The 23077-nt window shown below is 41.6% G+C and overlaps 1 protein-coding gene across 1 annotated transcript in view; it reads right to left on the bottom strand.

The window, feature by feature from the left end:
• Window positions 1-23077, bottom strand: part of LOC136957517 (piezo-type mechanosensitive ion channel component 2-like) — a 121058-nt gene that overhangs the window by 56595 nt on the left and 41386 nt on the right. Inside the window, exons 5-11 of the mRNA XM_067251500.1 lie at window positions 22446-22605; window positions 3256-3499; window positions 2552-2765; window positions 2083-2245; window positions 1806-1952; window positions 1374-1661; window positions 881-1111 (exon numbers count right to left, since the gene is read on the bottom strand). Of these exons, the coding sequence (XP_067107601.1) occupies window positions 881-1111; window positions 1374-1661; window positions 1806-1952; window positions 2083-2245; window positions 2552-2765; window positions 3256-3499; window positions 22446-22605 (1447 nt within the window). The remainder of the gene's footprint in view (window positions 1-880; window positions 1112-1373; window positions 1662-1805; window positions 1953-2082; window positions 2246-2551; window positions 2766-3255; window positions 3500-22445; window positions 22606-23077) is intronic.

Here is a 23077-nt window from a genome sequence, read left to right as displayed (position 1 = left end):
TCAACAAATATTCAATTCAATTAAACAGTTTGGTCCGGATTTGAGCATTGGCGAAACGCGTCAAAGTTGTTGTGTGTGAGTCTGGCCAATCATGTAATAGCTGTGACGTCATTATAACCTGTGCAGTTGCTCTTGAGAAAATGCACTTGGCTACACAGCCGGCTGTTCTCGAATCGAGGTACTTTGATGGATACGTCACAGTGACCTAGCCTCAACGCCATCTCAAGTAGGACAAAAATTTAACCACAATTTACTGCTTCAAGTCAGCTGGCGGCACTGCATTAAGTCGAACACACCTCATGCTCTTGGTACCCAGAATGCCCCACGACAAGCTGAAAAGCTAAGAACTTAAGGGCATTAGCTTAGTTAGATAAGCATTGTTTGGAGTTCTATTGTTGTGTTTGTAATATCTGTTGTGACTGTTTGTCACACGGTGCCTACCGTAGTCCAAGGCATATGTTCAGGAATGACATAATGACATCAGTTGTGAAAACCTGAGGTGAATAAATCAGTACGGAATGAAGTCGGTCGTCGGCCTGAGTCTACACTGAAGTGTATAAGTTAAGTTTATGTGTGCCAGGGGGCAAAACATTACAGTGTTCGTTCTGTTTTGATATGTGTAATGCTATGGTCTGTAGTTAAGATAAGATCATTTGAGTGTTCACCCTGATTGGGAATGTTGTCTAGTTAGATGGCTATCCAAGCTGTCCAATGGAAAAGTGTGTCTGGGCCAAAAACAGTCGTGAGCATTATTCCGCTCAGCGCTAGTCAGCGCTACGATATCTTGTTCCCGATTAATGTGCGGTTTATATTCCAGTGCAGCCTGTACTCCGATTTACAAACACAAAGCTCCCATTCTGCTGTGTAGAGTGTAGTATACCTTGGAGGCCAGCTCTCTGAAGGGCACTTCCCTCTTCAGGAAGAGCCCAGGGAGGGGCTGCATCAGCTCAAAGCTCCAGATGTACTGCAGCAGCAGGAGCAGCGTTCCGTACACGACCATGAAGGGAGACGACAGCATGGCGTAGCGCCGCCGGTCCCTCACCATCCACAGCACACATGACCACAGCAGCAGCACAAAGGTCAGCCAGCTCACATACGTGATGCTCCATGCCTGGGGACACACGTTGGAAAGGTGGAAGGATGGACCCAGGGATGGAGGGATAGAGAGATGGGTGTATGGATGAAAGGGATGGGTGTGTGGATGGATGGAGGGAGGGATGTATGTATGAATGGATTGATAGATGAATTGATAGATGGATGGATGGAGTGATGGGTTTATGTATGGATGGATGGAGGGAGAGAGGGAGGGAGGGAGGGGTGTATGGATGGATGGATGACCAGATGCTTGAGTGGGTTGACATCTAGGATCTCACCATCATAGCAATGAGGGCACAGATGTAACTTTGATTCATGATGAACCTGAAGGCTGTGACAGCCAGGCTCACATGCAGCACTTCCGTCTCTGAGGCCGGCCTGGACCCAGGGCCCCTCACCACCTCGTACATGCTGCCATCCCCCTGCCTCTCCCCCTGGCCTGCCTCGTACTGGGACTCTGAGTACAGGTCCAATGAAGAGGTATTGTGGTTGGGTGGGGTGGGGCAGGGGGTTGGTGGGCAGGGGGGGTAGTTTAGAGGAGAGCCAAAGGTTGTCCCAATCAGGACCTGGAAAAGAGAAAGTGGAGAAGGAAGAGCAGGGAGATGGAGGACAGGGAGGGGGAGGAAGGAGAAGACACTAGTGAACATCCTACTGGTCAAACTGAGGAGAGGAGATAAGAGGAACAGAGAGTTAGAGGAACATGTGTGTACGTTTCTTTCATCCATGTGGTAGGTCCTCCATTGCTCTCTCCTCTTCTCTGCTGAGGGCATGATGTCAATGGGGATATCGCTGGTGATGTCATTGTTGATATCACATCCTGTCTCCTCCCTCTCAATCCCCTGTCTGTCCCCTGACATCTGGAACATTCATATATATAAAGTACCAGTCAAACTTTTGACTGGTACTGTATGTACTTATTAGTGTCTGTGTGTGTGAGTGAGTGTGTGGATGTGTGTGAGTGAGTGGATGTGTGTGTGAGTGTCTCACCAGGGGGTCATGCAGCCAGAGCCGTATGAGGGTGGCCAGTGTGTAGTAGAGAACCAGCACCAGCAGGGGGTTGGTGTAGTGGTGCCAGGCCAGGCCTGGCCTCAGCCTCAGAGCCCAGGGGGCGGAGCAGTCTGTCTGAACCACTGCCACCACCCCAAACACACTGGCAGACATAGAGAAAACATTAAGGAGTTTTTAGACATTCTAGAATGCGTTCTAGAACACATACACTTCTGCCATCTAAGCAGCTCTGATGTTGCTCTCACACCAAACTCATACCGAAACAATAACACCTACAATACTTCTTGCTAATTTCAGTTTTTCTTTCATTGCATTTCACTCCCTGAATGAGCTTGGTACTAACATGCCCCTCCTCTAAACCATCTCCCAGCTGGCTGTCCTTTCTCTATCCATCACTCTATCTTTCTCTCTTGGACACACACACACACACACACACACACACTGTTACCTAGCGTAAGGGTCTCCAGGGGGTATGACCTCCTGAACAACTTGCAGCTGGTAGATGTAGAGCACCAGCAGGTGCCCTGCACTGAAGATGGCCATGAGGACACACAGACAGCTGAACACCAGGGGGTCAAAGGTCAGACACAGCGACCACCACGTACACAGAACCAGGAATACCAGGAAGTAGACGGCAGAGGTCAAGGATGGCAGCATGATCCCTAGAGGATGGGTCAAGGATAAGAGGTCAGATAGAGAAGATGGAGGGAAAGACAGAGACAGAGAGATACAGGGAGGCATAGAGACAGAGGGAGACAGAGAGAGATGATGGAGAGCGAGAGAGACAGAGAGACAGAGAGAGAGGATGGAGACAGAGAGACAGAGAGAAATTATGGAGAAAGAGACAGAGAGAAACAGAGAGACAAAAACAGACAGAGAGAGACAGAGAGATAAAGAGAGACTTAGAGAATGGGACAAACAGAGAAAGAGAAGAGGAACCAGAGAAGGGAGAGAAAGAGGCAGGCTGATGGATGGCCGGTGCTGGGCTGTGGAGATCTGTTTACTGTGTTTCTTAATGAGCAGAGACCATAACCCAGACAGAGAAGAGTCTCTTAGTCTGTCAGGTTTATATTAATAGGTGCCTTGTAAAAGAGCAGTCATATGATATAACACTGATACTACAGCAGTAGATTAACAAAGTGTGTGTCATACCTGTGAGGCCCAGTAATATGGTTACCACTACTTTCCCTGCAGTGGTAATCAGATTGCCAATGATTTCCCTTAGTTTGGACGCCATGGATGCTATCTGACGAAGGATCATCCTCTTTGTGCTTTCCTCCTCTTCCTCCTCCTCCGACATCCCTCCATCCTCCTCAAGCTCAGAGTCATCCTCAAACAACATCTCATCCTCTAACTCATCCTTTCCCTCCTCTTCTTCCTCCTCCTCCACATTTTCCTGGGGAAAGGACAAGAGGGGTGGGCAGACATATTAAAAAAAAAATATATATTTTATCCACAAACTTTAGTGGAGTTTAACGAACTGAAGTTTCGGTCCGTTAAAGCCCTCATTGGGCTCATCTCTGGTGGGGATGAGTCTGACTACAGGTGGGAAGCTGACAACCCTGTTTTTTCTTAACATTTCGGAGGGAATTGAACCCAGGCCCCTGTGTTTAGCCTTAATGGCACGTGTTCTGCCACAAGGGCACCCCGGGGTAGACATATTTTCTCTAAATAATGTCAGAGAGAGATAAAACCTCCAGTGTGTCCTGTTGTTTCACCTGTAAATACTGTACACACAGGAGACCAGGTTCACACATTCATATCAAACAGGAAGCATAAAAAGTGAGATTAGTATAGTATGAGACCTTTTCTAACTTGTCCTCTCTTCTCTCCTCTAGACAGTGCTTTCAAGGTAGTAGGCGCTGAGTGGATTATGTGGACATTTGTCATTATAAAGAGTGAGCTAAGTAGGTTATGAACTGCAGAGTGAGTGTGTTGGACAAGGCAGATGGATGAGCGCTGTAGAGATGGCAGTGGGAGGGTGACATCAAACACAGCCACCAGACTGGAAGACCCCACAGAGGTTACACAGAGACCAGACTGGACCCAGGCTGCAATGAGATACGTGTGCAAAGCAGTGTAGAGAGAGGCAGTCTACCCTAGACTGGCTCTGCCTTCCTACGTACTTCCGCTCAATTTCAATTTTGCTTCTGTACTGCGTCTGGGCTTGAGGTACGTAAGTCAGATGTCTCCGGTTAACTTTCTACCTCTCCAATCAGCAAACAGAGGGAGGGGCTGAGAACGATGACGTTGATGTTGTGCGCTAGTTTGTGTTGTAGTTCTGTAATGGCGGCGGAGAAAGATGCGAGCGAAGCCATTCGGTCCGTTGTGGCAACTCTGCCGAATATCCAGAAGTTAAAGCCAGAGCATGAACAATCTTTGATCCCCACGGGGTTCATTTGATTTTCCAGCTAGCTCCGTTAGTCATGAAGGAGTTGGCTAAGGCGAACGCTAGCGATTGGTTATGGCAGATCCAGAGTGGCTCTGGGCAGATCTAATAGTTTTAAACTGCAACAGAGTACCCGCCTTCAAGGAAGTTACCGTCAATGGAGCAAGCCCACACTCTCTGTATAAATTAAATGTACGAGAGTCTGGTTAGGACCAGGCTAAGTCTACCCCCCCTGAATGCTCGTATGTAAGTAGCAGTAGTAGTAGTTTATTCGGTCTTTATGCACAATTTTCCAGAATGAACATGATAATGAAATAACATTTAAAAAAATCATTTAACTAAGGAAATTAATATATACAGTATATATGTATTATTATTTTTTTAAGTAAACAAACAGTACAAAAGTTATTGACCGAAAAGGTGTAGGCTGAAGATTTAGCTTATTATACCTACCCTTTTCCCATAATGTATATTCTAATAGGCAACCCTTTCACTACTAGATTTAGGCTATACAAAAATAAAACTAACTGAAATAAAAAACAAAAATTTGAAATGTTTCGTACACAAAAATGATCATGATGATCATATCTCGGTTTTATATTTGTTTTACCATCTTATTTTTAAATGTATTTTTTTTATTTGCAGTGAACTACACATTCTTAATTCCTTGTCACAACTATTCAAGAAGTTAACACCTTTGCCAGATATACATCTATTTTTTATGTTTGTCCTCACCCTTGTTTTTTTAGACATACCTATTCCCCTTAATTCATACTGGCTCTCTATAATTTCAAACAACATCTGAATACAGTTAGGAAGTAAACTATTTTGTGCTTTGTACATTATCTGTGCAGTTTTAAGATCAACTAGATCATAGAATTTTAAAGCATGTAGGTTAATAAATAATGCATCGGTTGGGTTGTAATGATCTGGTTTACAATTCTTACAGCTTTCTTCTGTAGTATGACAATTTGATTGGTGTTTTTTTTTGTGTTTCCCCATACCTCCACACAGTAGGTAATGTATGGAACTATGAGAGAGCAATACAATATGCGTTCTTATTCAAGATATTGTAAGGCTGAGTGTCACCCTAGCCCCAAATCTCATATGCTAAAATCTGGAGTTACTGGACGGAGTCTCAACTTGATGGGTCTCACACCTCATTGCGTAACTTACTGTAGCATTGCTAGTCATATGTTGATAAGTAAGGGTCAAGATGTGGTGTGATTGGTTGTTCTTGGGTATAAAGGGAATTATGAAGCATTGTTCAGTGGATTCTTGATCTCCTGAGACCTGGCTTGTCCTACTCATTCTCTCTCTGGTTTACAATAATCAAGGTATAGTAGGTAAGTGTCAACCTTCATTTTGTAACATGTTTGCCTTGTAATTGATTTCATTTATTTGCAATGTTATTAACTGTTTATTTCATGTAACCTTACTTTGACAATTCTTGCTCTGATTTAACCCATAGAGTCAAATAATTGTGATTCCATTGGTATTGGCATTATTTGGTTAAAGTTAATACACTGTTCAGTTTCTCCTCTTCCTTCAAACATAGGGGAATTATTTTAGGTTGCTTGGCCAATATTAAACCCCCTACAACATCTTTAGTTTTTTATAACATTGCAATGGTTTTAGACATTTTTGTTTTTACGTTATTTACTGTCATCAGCAAATAAAACACATTTTAACAGTGTAGACACATTACAAATATCATTTATATACAGTATAAACAGTTTAGGGCCTAACACTGAACCTTGTGGAACCCCACAAGTAACCTTCAAAAAAATCAGAGTTAACATTATACATTTGTACATATTAATATCTGTCATCTAGGTAACTTCTTAGCCATGAGTATGCTATCCCTCTAATACCATAGAGGAATGGCATATACCTGTCAGGAGCAGGGAGGAAGAGAGAGAAGCAGGAAAGGAGAGAGGAGCAGGGAGGAGAAGACAGGAGCAGACAGGAGGAGATAGGAGGAGAGAGGATTAGAGGGAGGAGCAGAGAGGAGCAGGGAGGAACAAGGAGGAGGAGGGAGGAAGAGCAGGAAGGAGAGGAGCAGTGAGGAGCCGACATGAAATGAAGGAATCTTTTAGAACCTGCACCTTCATAGGTGCTCATTCATCACAAGGCTCCCCTCTAATATGAATTAACTTTCTGTGAGTTCACACACCTATCAGTAGCACATACACACACACAAATACACACATGGGGAGGGGTTTGATATGACTCCTCACCATGTCTCTGGACATGGAAAAAGAGCGTAAGAACAGAATAAGAAGGGAGGGGAGAGGTAAGAGGAGAAGTGTGTAGTGTCTGGTAACTGAACACATACACTCACTGGTATATATACATATACACCCACACACATACACATACTGGTATATATCCATACACCAACTCAGATACACAGTCACACACAGAGCAGCAGCAGCAGCTAACTGGGTCCAGATGTGGCTTCAGGGCTTTGGAATGCAGCAGCATGGTCGTTAATGGATGCAAACAGACGATTAGAAAAACGCTCTGACTGACTGCTTTTTTTGACTGACTGTTGCTCTGACTGACTGCTGGTCTGACTGACTGTTGCTCTGACCGACTAACTGGTGGTCTGACTGACTGACTGTTGATCTGATTGACTGACAGACTGACTGACTGCTGCTCTGACTGACTGTTCCTCTGACTGACTGACTGACTGACTGACTGACTGACTGACTACTGCTCTGACTGACTGCTGCTCTGACTGACAGAGAGCTTATGAGAGTGCAAAAATAGTATTCTTGTTGTTTTTGTGTATGTTTTTTGTGTGTTATGTTGTATAATGCTTAATTTTTTATTTGGCTTATTGTAATTTGACTGTTGCTCTGACTGACTGCTGGTCTGACTGACTGACTGGTGCTCTGACTGACTGATTGCTGCTCTAACTGACTGACTGGTTGCTGCTCTGGCTGACTGCTGCTCTGACTGACTGCTGCTGACCGACTAACTGCTGCTCTGACTGACTGACTGCTGTTCTGACTGACTGCTGCTGACTGGCTGCTGACTGACAAAGAGATTATGAGACAGTGCAAAAATGGTATGCTTGTTGCTTTTGTGTATGTTTTCTTGTGCGTGTTATGTTATATAATGCTGAATTTTTTATCTGGCTTATACTGTTTAACTTTGGTTATTTTTAAACATGCTTCATATTGAATTCTGACTTTACTGCTGCTGCTCTGACTAACTACTGCTCTGAATGAATGCTACTTCTAAGTCTGGCTGCCTGGTCCAAGACAAGAGTTGATCTGGCAGCCTGCTCTTAGGCAGCTCTCCACCCAAGCGGACGGGACGAATATTTCAGTTTGGTGTGGCTTTACACCGGTGTTTGAACTGGGCTTTAGTTTGCAAGAGGGAGGGAGGGAAAAAGAGGAGGAAGGGAGGGGAGAGAGTGTAGAGAGGGAGAGGGAGGAAGGATAGGGAGTATGTATTAACACAGAGCTGAACTTAGACCTGGCGAGACTGTTATCGTCCCCCTGTAGCCAACACCAGAAAAAAATGTAATAAATATGAACTTCTCTTCCATCTCACAGACAAGGACAAAAGATGAGGACATAAAGTTGCAATCAAAATTATTCAACCCCATTGCGTATTAGGCTTATTGGCAAATTGTAAATTTTTTCTGATGTTTGCAATAAACAAAGTAGACAAGAACAGTTGCAATAGTTCAATAAAACTAATATTACCATGGTTGTCATCCAAATTCAACACGGAATGCTACTTTTAATCACTACTGCAGTCTCAAAATTATTCAACCCCTTCATGACAAGCATCTTCAGCACTTAGTAGAGCACCCTTTGAAATGATTCAAATCCCTGTACCAAGCACACCTGGTCAGGGCCAGGTTAAGGTCATCTGGGGCCCAGGGCAGAAACCTCCCCGAGCCTCCCCCCCCATAGATTTATATGGTTGCGAGCGTGTGAGCTAAGGCATTGCAGTGGCAGAATGGGGTACAAGTCCGATGCTGTCACTGTATAGTATTCCTTTCACTTGGTTTTTAGAAATAGGCTATAGGGCCAAATAGGCTATAGGGCTATTCTAGATGGAACTCATCACATATGTTGCTTTTTTTCTTTGTGATATGAGTATGATTTCTAACGCATTGTATCGGATTAAATAAACTGTTAACATGAACACTTAGCTCCGTCGTTGTTCTCGCCAGGCAAAGAAAGCTTAATAGTTATTTTTGTAACAGAAATCTTCCATAATGCAGACTTACCATAGCTTACTGTCAACTTTATATTCAAACGAAATGCCACGAAATTCACACTGCCTTCAATTTAACATCAGTGTAGAAATGTGACCTGTGTTTTATATGTTCAACCTACAAAACCAAACGCCTATTAATGGATATAACATGATATAACAAGACTTGGTAATAATGTAATAAATTGAGAAGTGTGTCTAAAATATAGTCTACTTTATTGAACATGTGCCTTTGAAAGGGGCATATTAACAGAACTATATACAAGACGTTTCCATCAGATATAAGTGGGGGTGAAACAGAGTCACTGAGGACCTTCATTGTCCCACAAAAGCAGTCTGGCTTGATGACACGATCAAAAAAAGAATAATGAGTGTGTTTAACAAAAGCTTCTGAAGGCAAGAATAATATTATTTAAATATATATAATTTCCTATTGTGGTTATCAGTTAGAGTATTAATCTTCGTCTTTGCTCCAGATAGACATGTCTACAATCTATGCTCACGCTTAACATCAGGGATGTAGTGAGGGGTAAACGCACGTAAACGCCGTTTACGCACCTCCTGAAATTCGGAAATAGCGTTTATATCCACCTCTAAATTACAGAAATTGCGTTTATCCACCTCTAAATAGCGTTTATGCGCGTTTGTGCGCGTTTACGCACATCTAAATTTCCTGCGCCTCGTATTCTGCCGTTGGAATAATCCGAAATAAATTTGGTGTAATTTTAAAACACCAAAGACTAAATTTCATATTTTTTTATATATATAAACGCTGTAGTCTGAATCATTTCATCTGCGCTGTATGGTCTGTGACCCTCCAATCAATGCTTTGCGGCTGCGGCGGCAACACCAATCAGGATCCATGAAGTACACACATACACGTTGTGGATTAGTCTACCTGTTCGGAATGGATTAATTAGCCATGGATATCAGGCGATTTTTGAAGAGACCATCGAGTGCTCCCACTCCCACAGATGCCCGCAAAAGGCCTCAAGTACAGAGTAAGATCAATTCACGTTTGTAAACGTTGTTTTGGTTTGCACAACATCGCATTAAGACAGGGACAAACGGCTAGCCTACTATTATTAACGTTCTTATAAATACGATGATGCAGATACAAGCCAACCTTACCGGTTCCATCCAAATAGGCCTTATGAAACGTAAAAATTAAACAGGGATTCTCAAGCCTCTGTGAAGGGGATGAAATAAGTGTGTCTCAGGGTCAATGCGTGGGGGGGGGGGGGGTTGAAATAGACGTGAAAGCTCAGCTGGGGGGGGGGGGGTTGACGACCCCTGTGTATTTTACCCACCTCTAGTTTTACCACTACACCACTGCTTAACATAATATAATATTTGCCATCATGTCATGAACGTTTTTACGAAAAATCAAATCTGTTTGAAAATAACGGGAATAAACTGTATTAACAACATTTCATGTATGTGTGACAACCATTTGCTAAACTTGCTACAACAGGGCAGGCAACTCAAGCCATTTCTTTCAGCTCCAGGTAAATCGGCTATCGGCCAATGTGAACTTTTGTGCTCGTGCCCTGTTAGTATCCGCGAGCACATTTGCAGGCAACTTTTATTGACGTAAGCAAATACATGGGGTGCTAGTTTACCCATTTCGGATTGGTTTCAAACTTAGCAAAGATAAGGAAAAAATATTCTATGAAAAAGCTAGTAGTATGAGCCAGGTTCGAGAATCGAACAAAAATTATTGGGGGAGATAGTTTTGTAAATGTTGACTGGAGTTAATAGAATAAAAATGACCGGAAGAGCCGGAAGTCTAACAAGAAATGCTATACCACCTACATCCACCGGGGCCGTTGCTTCAAGCCGAGGGGCGAGGGGTGGGGGCTTGATTGTAACACGCACCCCTAGCCAGCCACAATGTCAAATACATTGGAACATGCAGTGGAGCGTGCACACACAAAGCACAGCGAACACACACAAACAACTCGATTGAACAATTTAATTATCAGGCTGTGGCAGCCTACTGAAAAGAACATAGGCTAGATAATCAGTGTGGGACTAGTTTAAGTCCACGTCTACTTTTTTGAAGGCAAAGTCACGAATCAAATCGTTGAAGTCAATTTGGCGAAGCAGGTCAAACTCGTTTGACATCACCTTCATGCGAAGTCAGTAGGTGCGTTCGACATGGACTGCGGCTGCATGAAAAAACCGGCGAGAGTAGCCGCTTGCAGTCGGGGAGGAGTTGAAAACGTCTCTGTAAAGTCGGACATTCCAGCTTTTCGTGGTTTGCTGCGTTGACGTCAATCATGGTCGATCAAGTGCTGTTTGCTTACTTTACTTTATTTATAATTAAACTTAGTCTTTCCGTTAGTGAAGAGGCGGACTAAAACCCTTCAACACATTTTTTATTCAATTAATGTGTTTGGTCCGGATTTGAGCGTTGGCGAAACTGAAGGTGTCAGAATAATTACAAAACACGCGTCAAAGTTGTAGTGTGTGAGTCTGGCCAATCATGAAATAGCTGTGTCGTCATTAGAACCCTTGCAGTTGCTCTTGAGAAAATGCGCTCGGGTCAGTCTAGAATTGATTTTTGGTTAATATCTGGGAGTCTTAACAAAGATGCTATAGAGGTGGATATATGCCCAACTCCTCTTACAGATCCACAAGGCGATATGTTTTTGTATAAAGTTATCCAATTTGAAAAGTGGGACTGCTCAGTCAAGGTATTGGAAACAGCAAATGTTTACTCCTCGACAGGGGGGTATTCGTTGTAGCTCGCTAAGCGGTTTAGCGAGCTAATTTTCAGGCTAAGATAATAAAAAAAACGCCCCTATTTTTGGTTCGTGGAAGCAACTTTCGATAAATCACCATAGTAACATATCAATTAGCACTAACCTGCTCCAGAGCAGGCTAACGTATAGCTGGATAAGCTTGCCACACCCCCAGAAAATAACATGGCAGCTCCCTTTTTGAGAGACCCAGTTGACCAAGGAGCTATAATTTAGTTCGATTAGCTTTCCATACCAATAGAGTTCTTCGCGATTGCCAAGATCCTTTATTTCACACGGATGAGTTCTTGTTTGAGCGATATCGATTCAGCCGACAAGGACTCATTTATTTTCAAGACCTTCTCGGGCCGTACATTGCAAATATCACACGCCGCAGCAAGCTTTATGCTTTATTATGAGCTTATGCTGCTGTATGTGAATATGTAACGCTATGTTTTACGAAATGTCTTGTCTTATCTGTTGTGCATGTGCTTTTTCTATGTTTCACTGCGGGAGAGTGGGAAACGTCATATCGATTCCTTTTTATGTCTTGACAAGTGAAGAAATTGACAATAAAGCTACTTGAAACTTTAACTGTGCTTCAGACTGCATAGCCTTTAGGTTTTTTGCGTCAGGTAGGCTATAGGCTACATTTTTATACAGTATAGGCGATGCAGAAAACATTGGCAAAGCCGCAGCATGCGTTGCTGTAAGAAAAGTGTACTTGGCACTTAACCAGCTGATGAATCAATTCATCATATTCCCTGGCCATGTCCCAGTCAATGACATCAAAGAGGGATTTACACATATGCCTACATGCATATACACATATATAGTACATGATATAAGCGCAGTAGCCTACATATATCCTCATAATTGTCTATGAATTCGTATCAATTAGATACTCTTTGGCCTTGTTTTTATTTAGCCTACTTATTCTGAAAGAGTTGAGATCATTATTTTCGCTAGCAAGATCTCATTCGATTATTAATTTCCATTAAGCCTATACCAGCAGGCACAATTAAAGAAATGTGATCTGATTGATTGGGGTAATGAGGCACTTAAGATGAGCCTATACATTTCCCCAAAACTTTCGCATTTAGTTTATCGGCAATGTTTTCCCAAGCTGCTTGTTTTGCTCTGGCAGCGGTGGCAGTGTTTGACTTAGCCATGATAATATGCTTATTGTCTAGAGACTCATTATAATAGTTTGCTCGGATGGCGAGAATAGCCTATCATCGCTCTCTCTTTCGTCTTTTCCGCCATCATACCGTTAGAAAATCACGGTTTTGGTGATCGACCTTTCCTGCCTTTTGAAGTAGGACGTGCACGTGCAATTTCCCTGATAAGTTTAGCCTGATTGAAATTAACCACATGATTTGGATGCGGATCAGCCGTTGACGAACCGATATTTGCTGTTCTCACTCATCTCGCTAATGTTAACGGACTAAAGGGACAATTGATTAACTTAGCTTCAACCCTTACGACGAACGGGGCCCAGGTCTGCAAACGCCTTTGTAAACCGAGATTTGTTAAAACGTTTGTTAACCGAGAACGTAGGTCGACGTTTACAAACAAATCGTTTTAACAAATCGAGGCGACAAAGCGTTTGCTGACCTATCGAGGAGTAAACATTTGGTTTCTTATATACTACAACAATACGTGGGAAGATAACAAATCAAACAGGTCGAATCTGGAGCAGACGCCATGTTGCCAGAGCAATCAGCTGCACTTGCACTGGTGACGTCACTACACCTCCAAGGCAACAACTGAGCTGATGCTAAGTTGTTAAGGTCAATGTCTACATCTCCAAGGCAACCGCTTGTTGCTAGAGGTCCATAAAACCATTTATTTACCTCTGCGAACATTCGGGAGGTATATAAACGGTATTATTAACTTTTGAGAACGTCTTCTGGACCAATAGGAACAGCGTATTGGTCCAATTATTACACTAGTAGGCTATATAAGAAACTCAATTGCTCACTATTACAAGATGATGGTGTTAGAACAGAAGTTTTAAATCAGATTTCTTATTTTTGGTCAAAAGCTAAAGAAGAAAAATGTTTTAGTAGTAATTGGGAGCTATTTAAATTTGAGGTGGGAAAATATTTTTAGAAAATATGACTCTATGAAGTCCAAATCTCAAAGATCTGCAGAATTAAGCGTAATAGCAAGGATTACCTTTTTGTCAAATAAAAGCCCAAATACTTTATTAGACGAGGAAAAAGTTGAGTTAGTTAAGCTACAAGCTAAACTAGATGACTTGTATAATCAGAAGGCAAGAGGTGCTTATATTAGGTCGAGAGCTAAATGGTTGGAAGAGGGGGAACAAAATTCACACTATTTCTTTAAAGATCCTGTAAAGTAAATTCCATGTTTTGCTTCTAAGTACATTATATACGTGTGAAATGAGTTCCTGAAAGCATGTGCAAAACGCTAAAACTTTGTCACACTTAAATGTGGAGTTAAACCGAAGAACAGTTACTCTTCCGTTTTCAGATCAGGTTTTAATGGGCAGAGCCAAAAAATGCCCTATCAACGTCATTTTGCCCTATCTAAGTCAGATCACTGAATGGCTCCTCCTGCTGTACTGTTATTGTAGTCTACATCAGCTAGCTAGCTAGATTCAGGATGTCTCCCACCACCCGCAACTGGATATTCCCTGGATGCAAGAACTCCAGCTGCGCTGCAACACCATTTAAGTTCCCTATTGATAATGAAAGGAAAAATAGGTGGATAGATTTTGTGAAGAGCCACGCTCATGGAAAGCTTCGGATAAACTCCAACAGCCGCCTCTGCACTGACCATTTCACGGCGGACAGTTTTAACATGGACCAGAGACAGACGGGGTTCACCAACACACGGCTTCTCTTGCAGCGCGGAGCCGTACCGAGCATCGCCCCTCCGGCCGTTCATCCTCCGGTCGCACCTCGACCATCCACCGCCACCAGCAGTTCATCACTCAGTTCTGTGTGCTTGTTATAATTATACTAGATCACTTTTCCAGAGGTATCTCTGCTATGAGTTAGTGCAAACCGCTAAATTGATATTAGGCTACTCGGTGTAGAATGATGGTATTTTGGTCAAATGGTAGCTAATGTGTTAGAAGTAGCCTAGTTGGAGAGCTCACTGTCTGCTGTCTCTGGTGTCCATTTTTACTGTTACAGCTTAGGGGAAGCTTATATGCATCTGTATGTTTCACTCATTGAACAAATAAATTCTAATTCTATACGGTTTTGCTCGGCTTGACATAGCGTCCATTATCTGGGTTGGAGGTAGGCACTAGGCAGCGAGGGGCGGAGCTTCAGCTCCTTCAGGCGACACGCCCCCCAAGTCTCAAGCAGAGAAGACTACTGATTTTTTCACGATTTCAAAGCCTAATTTAACATACTTGTCTGTGTTATTTTTTCATTCGAATTTGGATGGGAAGTTAATAACACATTATTCTGTGGTGTGGCGAATTTAAAACTCGTTTCCAGGTCCACTTTACAGGATCTTTAACTTGGAAAGAGCCCATTCCAATAACCAGAGTATTAATAAGTTGAATATTGATGGGGTTATTACAGATGACTTCAAAGTGATATCCAATTTTTGTAGCAATTTTTATAAAAATGTACATAACTCTAAGTTTTGCCATAGAACTGCGGATAATTACCTGGACTCTCAATGTTAAAACTATTGATAAGAGCCAAATGGAGATGTGCGATAAGATTATCTCTCTACAGGAGATTAAGAATAATTTGAATCTGCTAAAAAACAACAAATCACCTGGTACTGATGGGCTAATGTCAGAATTTTACGAGCCATTTGCCGATGAACTAGCTCTGTTTTTATTGGAGGTCTTTACGGAATGCTTAAAGAAAAATTGCCTCCCAACTATGACTCAAGGGGTGACTGTTTAATACCCAAACCCAACAAAGACAAACTGCTAATAGAGAATTGGCGACCAATTTGCTTGCTTAACAACGATTATAAAATTCTAGCGTTACTTTTGGCTAAAAGACTCAAGATGGTGTTGACTTCTATTATTGATGAAACACAATCTGGTTTCATGGCAAAAAGACATGTAAATGTACAAATAATATTAGGCTGGTTTTGGACATTTTGGATTATTCAGATGTGATTGATGACAATGGCTTTATGTTTTTGGATTTTTACAAGGCCTTCGATACTGTGGAGCATCAGTTTATTTTGCATTATTTGAGAAAGTTTGGATTTGGTAATTACTTTTCTATGGCTATTAAAACTTTGTATATGCATAGTAATAGTTCTATTCAGTTCACCTATGGTCACGAACTGTGGGTAGTGACCGAAAGAACGAGATCGCGAATACAAGCGGCCGAAATGAGCTGTCTCCGCAGGGTGTCCGGGCTCTCCCTTAGAGATAGGGTGAGAAGCTTGGTCATCCGGGAGGGGCTCAGAGTAGAACCGCTGCTCCTCCGCGTCGAGAGGGGCCAGTTGAGGTGGCTCGGGCATCTGATAAGGATGCCTCCTGGACGCCTCCCTGGTGAGGTGTTCTGGGCACGTCCCACTGGGAAGAGGCCCCGGGGAAGACCCAGGACACGCTGGAGGGACTATGTCTCTCGGCTGGCCTGGGAACGCCTCGGGGTCCCCCAGGAAGAGATGGTGGAAGTGGCCGGGGAGAGGAAAGTCTGGGCCTACCTGCTTAGGTTGCTGCCCCCGCGACCCGACCCCCGGACAAGCGGAAGATGATGGATGGATGTTCACTGGCGGCACATCCCCTAGATTCGAGGTGTCTAGAGGTAGAAGGCAGGGATGCCTTACCTCCCCCTATCTCTTCCTTTTAGTGTCTCAGTTGTTGGCTGACCATATTAAAGCTAGTGCTGTGAAAGGTATCTCTCTACTTGGCAGTGAATTACTATTGACGCAGCTGGCAGACGATACCACACTATTTCTGAAGAATCAGTTTCAAATTCCTGTTGCAATAAATGCAATTAAAGAATTTTCAGAGGCATCTGGTCTACATTTGAATGTTAATAAGTGTGAACTTATGTCTATTAAGGAGAGCACTTCCTCTTCTCTTTACAATATTCCAATTAAAAATGAAGTTCTGTATTTGGGTATTGTAGTTACCAAAGACCAACATAAGAGAAGTTATTCCAATTTTTCTCCTGTCATTAAAAAATCTCAAAAAAGATTTAATCAATGGCTATTAAGAGATCTATCATTGAGAGGTAGAGTGTTGATTACTAAGGCAGAGGGTCTCTCTCGTTTGACTTATGCGGCTTTGGCCCTGCATCTGGATAATAAGCTACTAAAGGAGATAGACAAAATGATATTCAATTTCATCTGGAAAAATAAGACACATTATATAAGAAAGACGTATGGATTCCTATGAAAATGGTGGAGTAAATGTATTGGATTTTTGTACTTTAAATAATACTTTTAAGATAAATTGGCTAAAACAATTTTTTGGAAACCCCTCTTCAGTTTGGAATAGGATACCTCTCCATGTGTTGTCTAATCTTGGTGGCTTAAACTTTTTTCTTGCTTGTGACTATGACATTGACAAATTTCCGTAAAATTATCTGCGTATCATCGACAGGCTTTTTTGGCTTGGTCTCTCATATACAAACACAATTTTTCCCCTCACAACTATTTGATCTGGAATAACAAGAACATTTTATATAAACACAAATCTCTCTTTTTGGAAAATTGGGTCTGTAATAATATCTTGCTGGTAGATCAATTATTTAATGAGAAGGGTCGTCCTTTCACTTATGATGAGTTTCTTGCTAAATACAATATACCAGTTACACCTGGGGATTATGCAAAAATATTTGGAGCAATACCCTCTGGTATTTGTATGCTCTTTAAATCTCAGCCAAGGGTTACACTCCAACATTGGCCCCTTGTGCATAATCTTGTTACGAATTTCTCTATAGGCAAAACCTGCTTTCCCAATATTGGTAGAAATAATAATAGATCCATTCGAACTTTCTTTCAGAGAGATATTACTATGGTGTCTTATGTTATTCCTTACTGGAATAGTTTTGTCAATGATATTGTTTGGAAGAATGTCTGGCTTTTACCTAATTTATATTTAGTCACAAATAAAGTGAAGGACATTTCATTTAAACCTATCCATAAGTGTTATCCAGCAAAAAGCTATATTAAGAAAAGATTTAAGAAAGACATTGATGTTGTTTGCAGTTTTTGTAATGAATGTGAAGAAACAGTTGTGCATTTATTCTGGCATTGTCCAATTGTAAAATGGCAAAATCTTTAAGTTTATTACTGAAAATATTGAGGCTGGTTTTTGTTTATTTTGGAAGGATGTATTGTTTGGGCTATTTGACGGTTCCAGGAAAAACATCTCTGTATATATAATTAATCTCATTATTATTATGGCCAAGTATCATATTCATAGATGCAAATTCATGGGAAGAAAACCTTGCTTTTTTGCCTTGAATGGAGAGCTCAGACAGTATATTTTTTCAATAAAAAATTCTCTTAAACAAAAGGCAATTAAAATAGTAACAATCTGTAGTAATTAAAATATATTTATGTAAACTTTTATATCCCCTAGCGTTAATTTTGATTATTTTAATTTGTATTGATACATGTTTACTCTGAATGTAAATGATACTTTATGTATCTTGTAAACTCAAATGCATTTGAAATAGTTGAAATTGCTAATAAAAAATAATAATAAAAATAAAAAAAAATAGAAAATGCGCTCGGCTACACAGCCGGCAGTTCTCGAATCGATCTCACTGTACTTTGAAGGCTACGTCACAGTGACCTAGCCTCGGCGCCGTCTCAAGTCGGACAAAAAGTCTAGCCAGAATTCACTTTCAAGTTCTTACTCCATAGAAGATATTTAGACGATACAGCTATGATGACATTTTCTGAACAATTTGCTCTATATGAGCCGACTAACCATGATTGCTCTCTGAATGAAATGGTAGAGAACCTCAATGATGCACTATTATCTGTGTTAGACTCTGTTGCACCACTGAAACCCCAAAAGAAGTGCACAAGCAGAACCTCCCCATGGCTGAGGAATAAAAATGTTAGTGAAACGAAAAGAAAATGCTGTGCAGCAGAGAGAAAATGGAGGAAAACAAAGATCACTATCCACTACAATATCTACAAAGATACACTAACCACCTATAACAAAACCATCCGTCTAGCAAGGAGAGAATATTTCTCCAACATTATTACAGAAAATGCCAGAAATTCCAGAGTTCTTTTCTCCACCATTGACCAGCTGCTAAACACTGTCCCTGCTCCACCTCCATCCTCAGCAGTTAAATGTGAAGAGCTTGCTTTGTTCTTCAAGAACAAAATAACTTGATCAGAGCGAGTATTATTAATAGTGGGGTCGAAACTGACATCAGTAGATTCTGCAACATAACCATGAGCACATTTACCTGTATCACACTTAGTGAACTTTCCAAAATTGTCAACGAATCTAACTCCACAACCTCAGATATTGATCCTATACCCACAACATTCTTTAAGCGAGTGTTTGATAGTGTCTCAGGTCCGGTGCTAGAGATTATAAACACATCCCTTAGAACTGGCGTCTTCCCAGATGCCTTCAAAACAGCTGTTGTAAAGCCCCTTTTAAAGAAACCCAAATTGGATAACAGTCTACTTGCAAATTACAGACCAATATCAAACCTTCCATTTATTAGTAAAGTACTGGAAAAAATAGTTTTAGTCCAATTAAATTCTTTTCTTGAAGAAAATAACATCCTGGAAGTCTCGCAGTCAGGTTTCAGGAAATATCACAGTACTGAAACTGCTCTCACCAAAATAATTAGCGACCTCAGACTAAACTCTGATGCAAATAAAGTCTCTATCCTTATCCTGTTAGATCTCAGTGCAGCATTTGATACCATTGATCACGACATCCTAATCAATAGACTGGAAAAGCTTATTGGGTTCACGGATAGTGTATTGAACTGGATGAAATCATATATCACAGGAAGGAAGTTTTATGTTAGTTTAGGAGACCATAGGTCCAAGAAACATGAGAACTGCTACGGGGTTGCTCAAGGAAGCTGCTTAGGTCCATTACTTTTTTCTCTTTATATGTTACCACTCGGCGACATAATCAGAGAACATAACATAGATTTCCATAGCTATGCGGATGACACACAACTATATATATCCACTGAACCCAATGATGCAACGGCCATCAATTCCATTACCAACTGCCTGTTGGCAATAAACAAATGGATGAATGATAACTTTCTTAAATTAAATGAAGACAAAACCGAAGTCCTACTATGTGGCCCCAAATCCAAAAGAGAGATGCTTACTAAGAATCTAGGAGGCTTAACCCCCTGTCTTAAACCAGAGGTGACGAGTCTCAGTGTAATCCTGGACTCAGATTTGAATTTCAACTCTCACATTAATAAAGGGACCAAAACAGCTTTCTTTCACCTGAAGAATATAGCAAAGGTACGACCATTCATAAACCAAAATGATGCAGAGAAGTTAATTCATGCTTTTATATCTAGCCGGCTGGACTACTGTAACGCACTTTTCACTGGTCTTCCCAAGTAAACCACTGAAAGATTACAGCTCATTCATTAGAGCTAGATTATTAACCAAAACTAAAAGGAGAGAACACATTAGTCCTGTCCTAGCTACTTTACACTGGCTCCCCGTTACCTGCAGAATTGATTTTAAGGTCCTTTTCCTCAAATACAAAGCTCTACACGGACAAGGACCTAGCTACATTGCCAACTCCCTTATAAACTACACACCAGCTAGAACACTGCGATCATCAAATGCAGGCCTATTAGAGGTCACCAGAAGCAGTCATAAGAAGATTGGTGATTCGGCCTTTGTCAATTACGCCCCAAAACTATGGAACAAATTACCCATAAATATTAGGGAAGCAAATACGCTAGACATTTTTAAAAGACAGCTTAAAACCTACCTTTTTACCGAAGCATTTAAGTAATTTGATCTCAGAAGGGTTTTACTACTTTTATTAGTTATATTATTGTTTTTATAATTTGCTATTTTAATTATTACTTTTATCACTTGTATTATTGTTTTTATTGATTTTATGTAAAGCACCTTGAGCTACAATTCTTGTATGAAATGTGCTATATAAATAAAGTCTTACTTACTTACTTACTGTTTCAAGTCTGCAGCCAGCTGCAGCGCTGCATGAAGTCAGTTCATGTTCATGTTCATTGTTGTTTTGCATGCTTTGATACCGGCTACGACACGTGACGCTAAGAGAACGTGGACTTCACTACGGGTGGGTAAATGCATCAAGTATTATTTTTTTTTTTAAATGATCTCCCGTGCTGGGGCCCGGGGCAGCAGCCCCTCCTGCCCATTGCACAAACGCGGCCCTGCACCTGGTGCAACTAATCAAGGGCTTCATTAGTTCAGGTGTGCTTGAGATAGAACACAAATACCTGGACTGGCTAGGGTTTTGTTGAGAGTGATGTTTGATTGCATGTTAGAAATATGGCTAAGTCAAAAGAATTGTCCAAAAAGTTCAGAAAAGAGATCATTGCCTTGCACAAACAAGGAAAAGGATACAAAAAGATAGCAAAAGCACTGAATGTCCCTAAAGATACAGTTGGAAGCATAGTTCGCAAGTTCAAAGTTGAAGGAACAGTGGCTACACTACCTGGATGTTGAAGAAAGAGGAAGCTATCAGCGGCTGCCACCAGATTCCTGCGGAGGCAAGTGGTCAAAAACCCTAGAGTGACTGCAAAACACCAGCAGCAAGACTTGGTGGCAGCAGGCAATGAGGTTTCAGTTTGCACAGTAAGGCACATACTAAACACTGAAGGGTTCCATGCCCGGACTCCAAGACGCGCACCACTACTGACCCAAAAGCACAAGAAAAGTCGGCTCCAATATGCTAAAAAACATATAAATAAGCCACCAAAGTTTTGGAATTCTGTTCTGTGGAGCGATGAGACAAAACTGGAACTCTTTGGGCCTATGGATCAGTGGTATGTCTGGAGGAAGAAGAATGAAGCATATGCTGAAAAGAACACCATGCCTACAGTGAAGCATGGCTGGCGGTGGCTCAGTGATGCTCTGGGGCTGCTTTGCTGCCTCTGGCACTGGAAACCTGCAGTGTGTGGAGGGCACGATGGATTCAGTCATGTATCAGGAAATCTTAGGAAAAAACGTCATGCCGTCTGTTATGAAGCTGAAGCTTGGGCGTCATTGGACCTTCCAACAGGACAATGATCCCAAGCATACCTCAAAGTCCACCAAGGCTTGGTTTCAGAAGAAGAAATGGAAGATTCTAGAGCGGCCGTCACAGTCGCCTGACTTGAACCCCATCGAAAATCTCTGGTGGGATTTGAAGAAGGCGGTTGCAATACGCACACCAAAGAATATTACTGAACTGGAGGCCATTGCCCATGAGGAATGGGCTAAGATTCCTCAGGAATGCTGTCAGAAGCTGGTGTCTGGCTATGCATCACGTTTGCAGCAGGTCAGAAAAGCAAAAGGGTGCTCTACTAAGTACTGAAGATGCTTGTCATGAAGGGGTTGAATCATTTTGAGACTGCAGTAAATTCATTAAAAGTAGCATTTTGTGTTGAATTTGGATAAAACCCTTGTAATAGTAGTTTCATTAAACTACTTAAACAATTCCTGTGTAATTTGTTTATTGCAAACATCTGAGAAATTGTATATTTTGCCAATAAACCTAATGTGCAATGGGGGTTGAATAATTTAGATTGCAACTGTAAGTAGAGGAGAACAGAGGACAGAGGGATGAGGAGCTTGAAAAGAGGAGATGAGGTCCATGTTTGAGAGTATGGTTTCTTTACTTCTGAAATGTTGCTACATATTGTCTTCCAGCTGTGAGAAATCAGGTATGTTTTGTAGTAGGAGGAGGAAGAGGATGGGGAGAGACGGACAGTTAGGAAGGAGGGAATAGGGACCTGTGTGTGAGACAGGTTCAGTGGTTTACCCCTCGGACAGCAGTGTGTGTGTCTCACCTGGGTGTCACGTTCATTGTTGTGGTTTAGTGAGGTGTCCATGCCCTGAGGCTTGTCCTCCAGACGTAGGCAGAGAAGCCAGGTCACCAGTCCAGCAACCAGCATCCCAATGTCTGGTATGAACACTCGGATACCGTTTCCTGCATCCGCTCCCTGCACACTGGACAATGCACACACACATGCAGACATTTATCTTTGGAGTTCGATTAAACATCAATTTAAAGTATAAAGACTGTCACACTTAGTTAGATGTACAGTTTTTGCAGTGAATGAGAAAAAACATTGAAAGAACATTACTCAATTCATGTTTTTTTACAATCAGTTTCTAACATTTCAATTACAATATTTTTTGTTTCAAATGCCAACAGTTATATCCCATATCTCACTCCATAGATATTGCACTCGTTTCAGTTCCATGTAGGGAGTCAGGTGGCTGAGCGGTGAGGGAATCGGGAAATGCTTTTTCGTTCATTTTGCATTTCTGCAAATGCATTTGAATTGTGGTCACGATTTTGCAGCCACGTTCTTAAAATGAAAATGCATTTCTGGAAATGCATTTGAATTTGAATTGTGGTCACGATTTTGCAGCCACGTTCTTGAAAATGAAAATGCATTTCTTGAAAATGAAAATG

Source organism: Osmerus mordax, chromosome 15 (genome assembly GCF_038355195.1).
Source record: "Osmerus mordax isolate fOsmMor3 chromosome 15, fOsmMor3.pri, whole genome shotgun sequence".
Classification (NCBI taxonomy): Eukaryota; Metazoa; Chordata; class Actinopteri; order Osmeriformes; family Osmeridae; genus Osmerus; species Osmerus mordax.
Note: the sequence above shows the minus strand (reverse complement) of the source record. Positions and strands in the feature narration are given on the sequence as shown.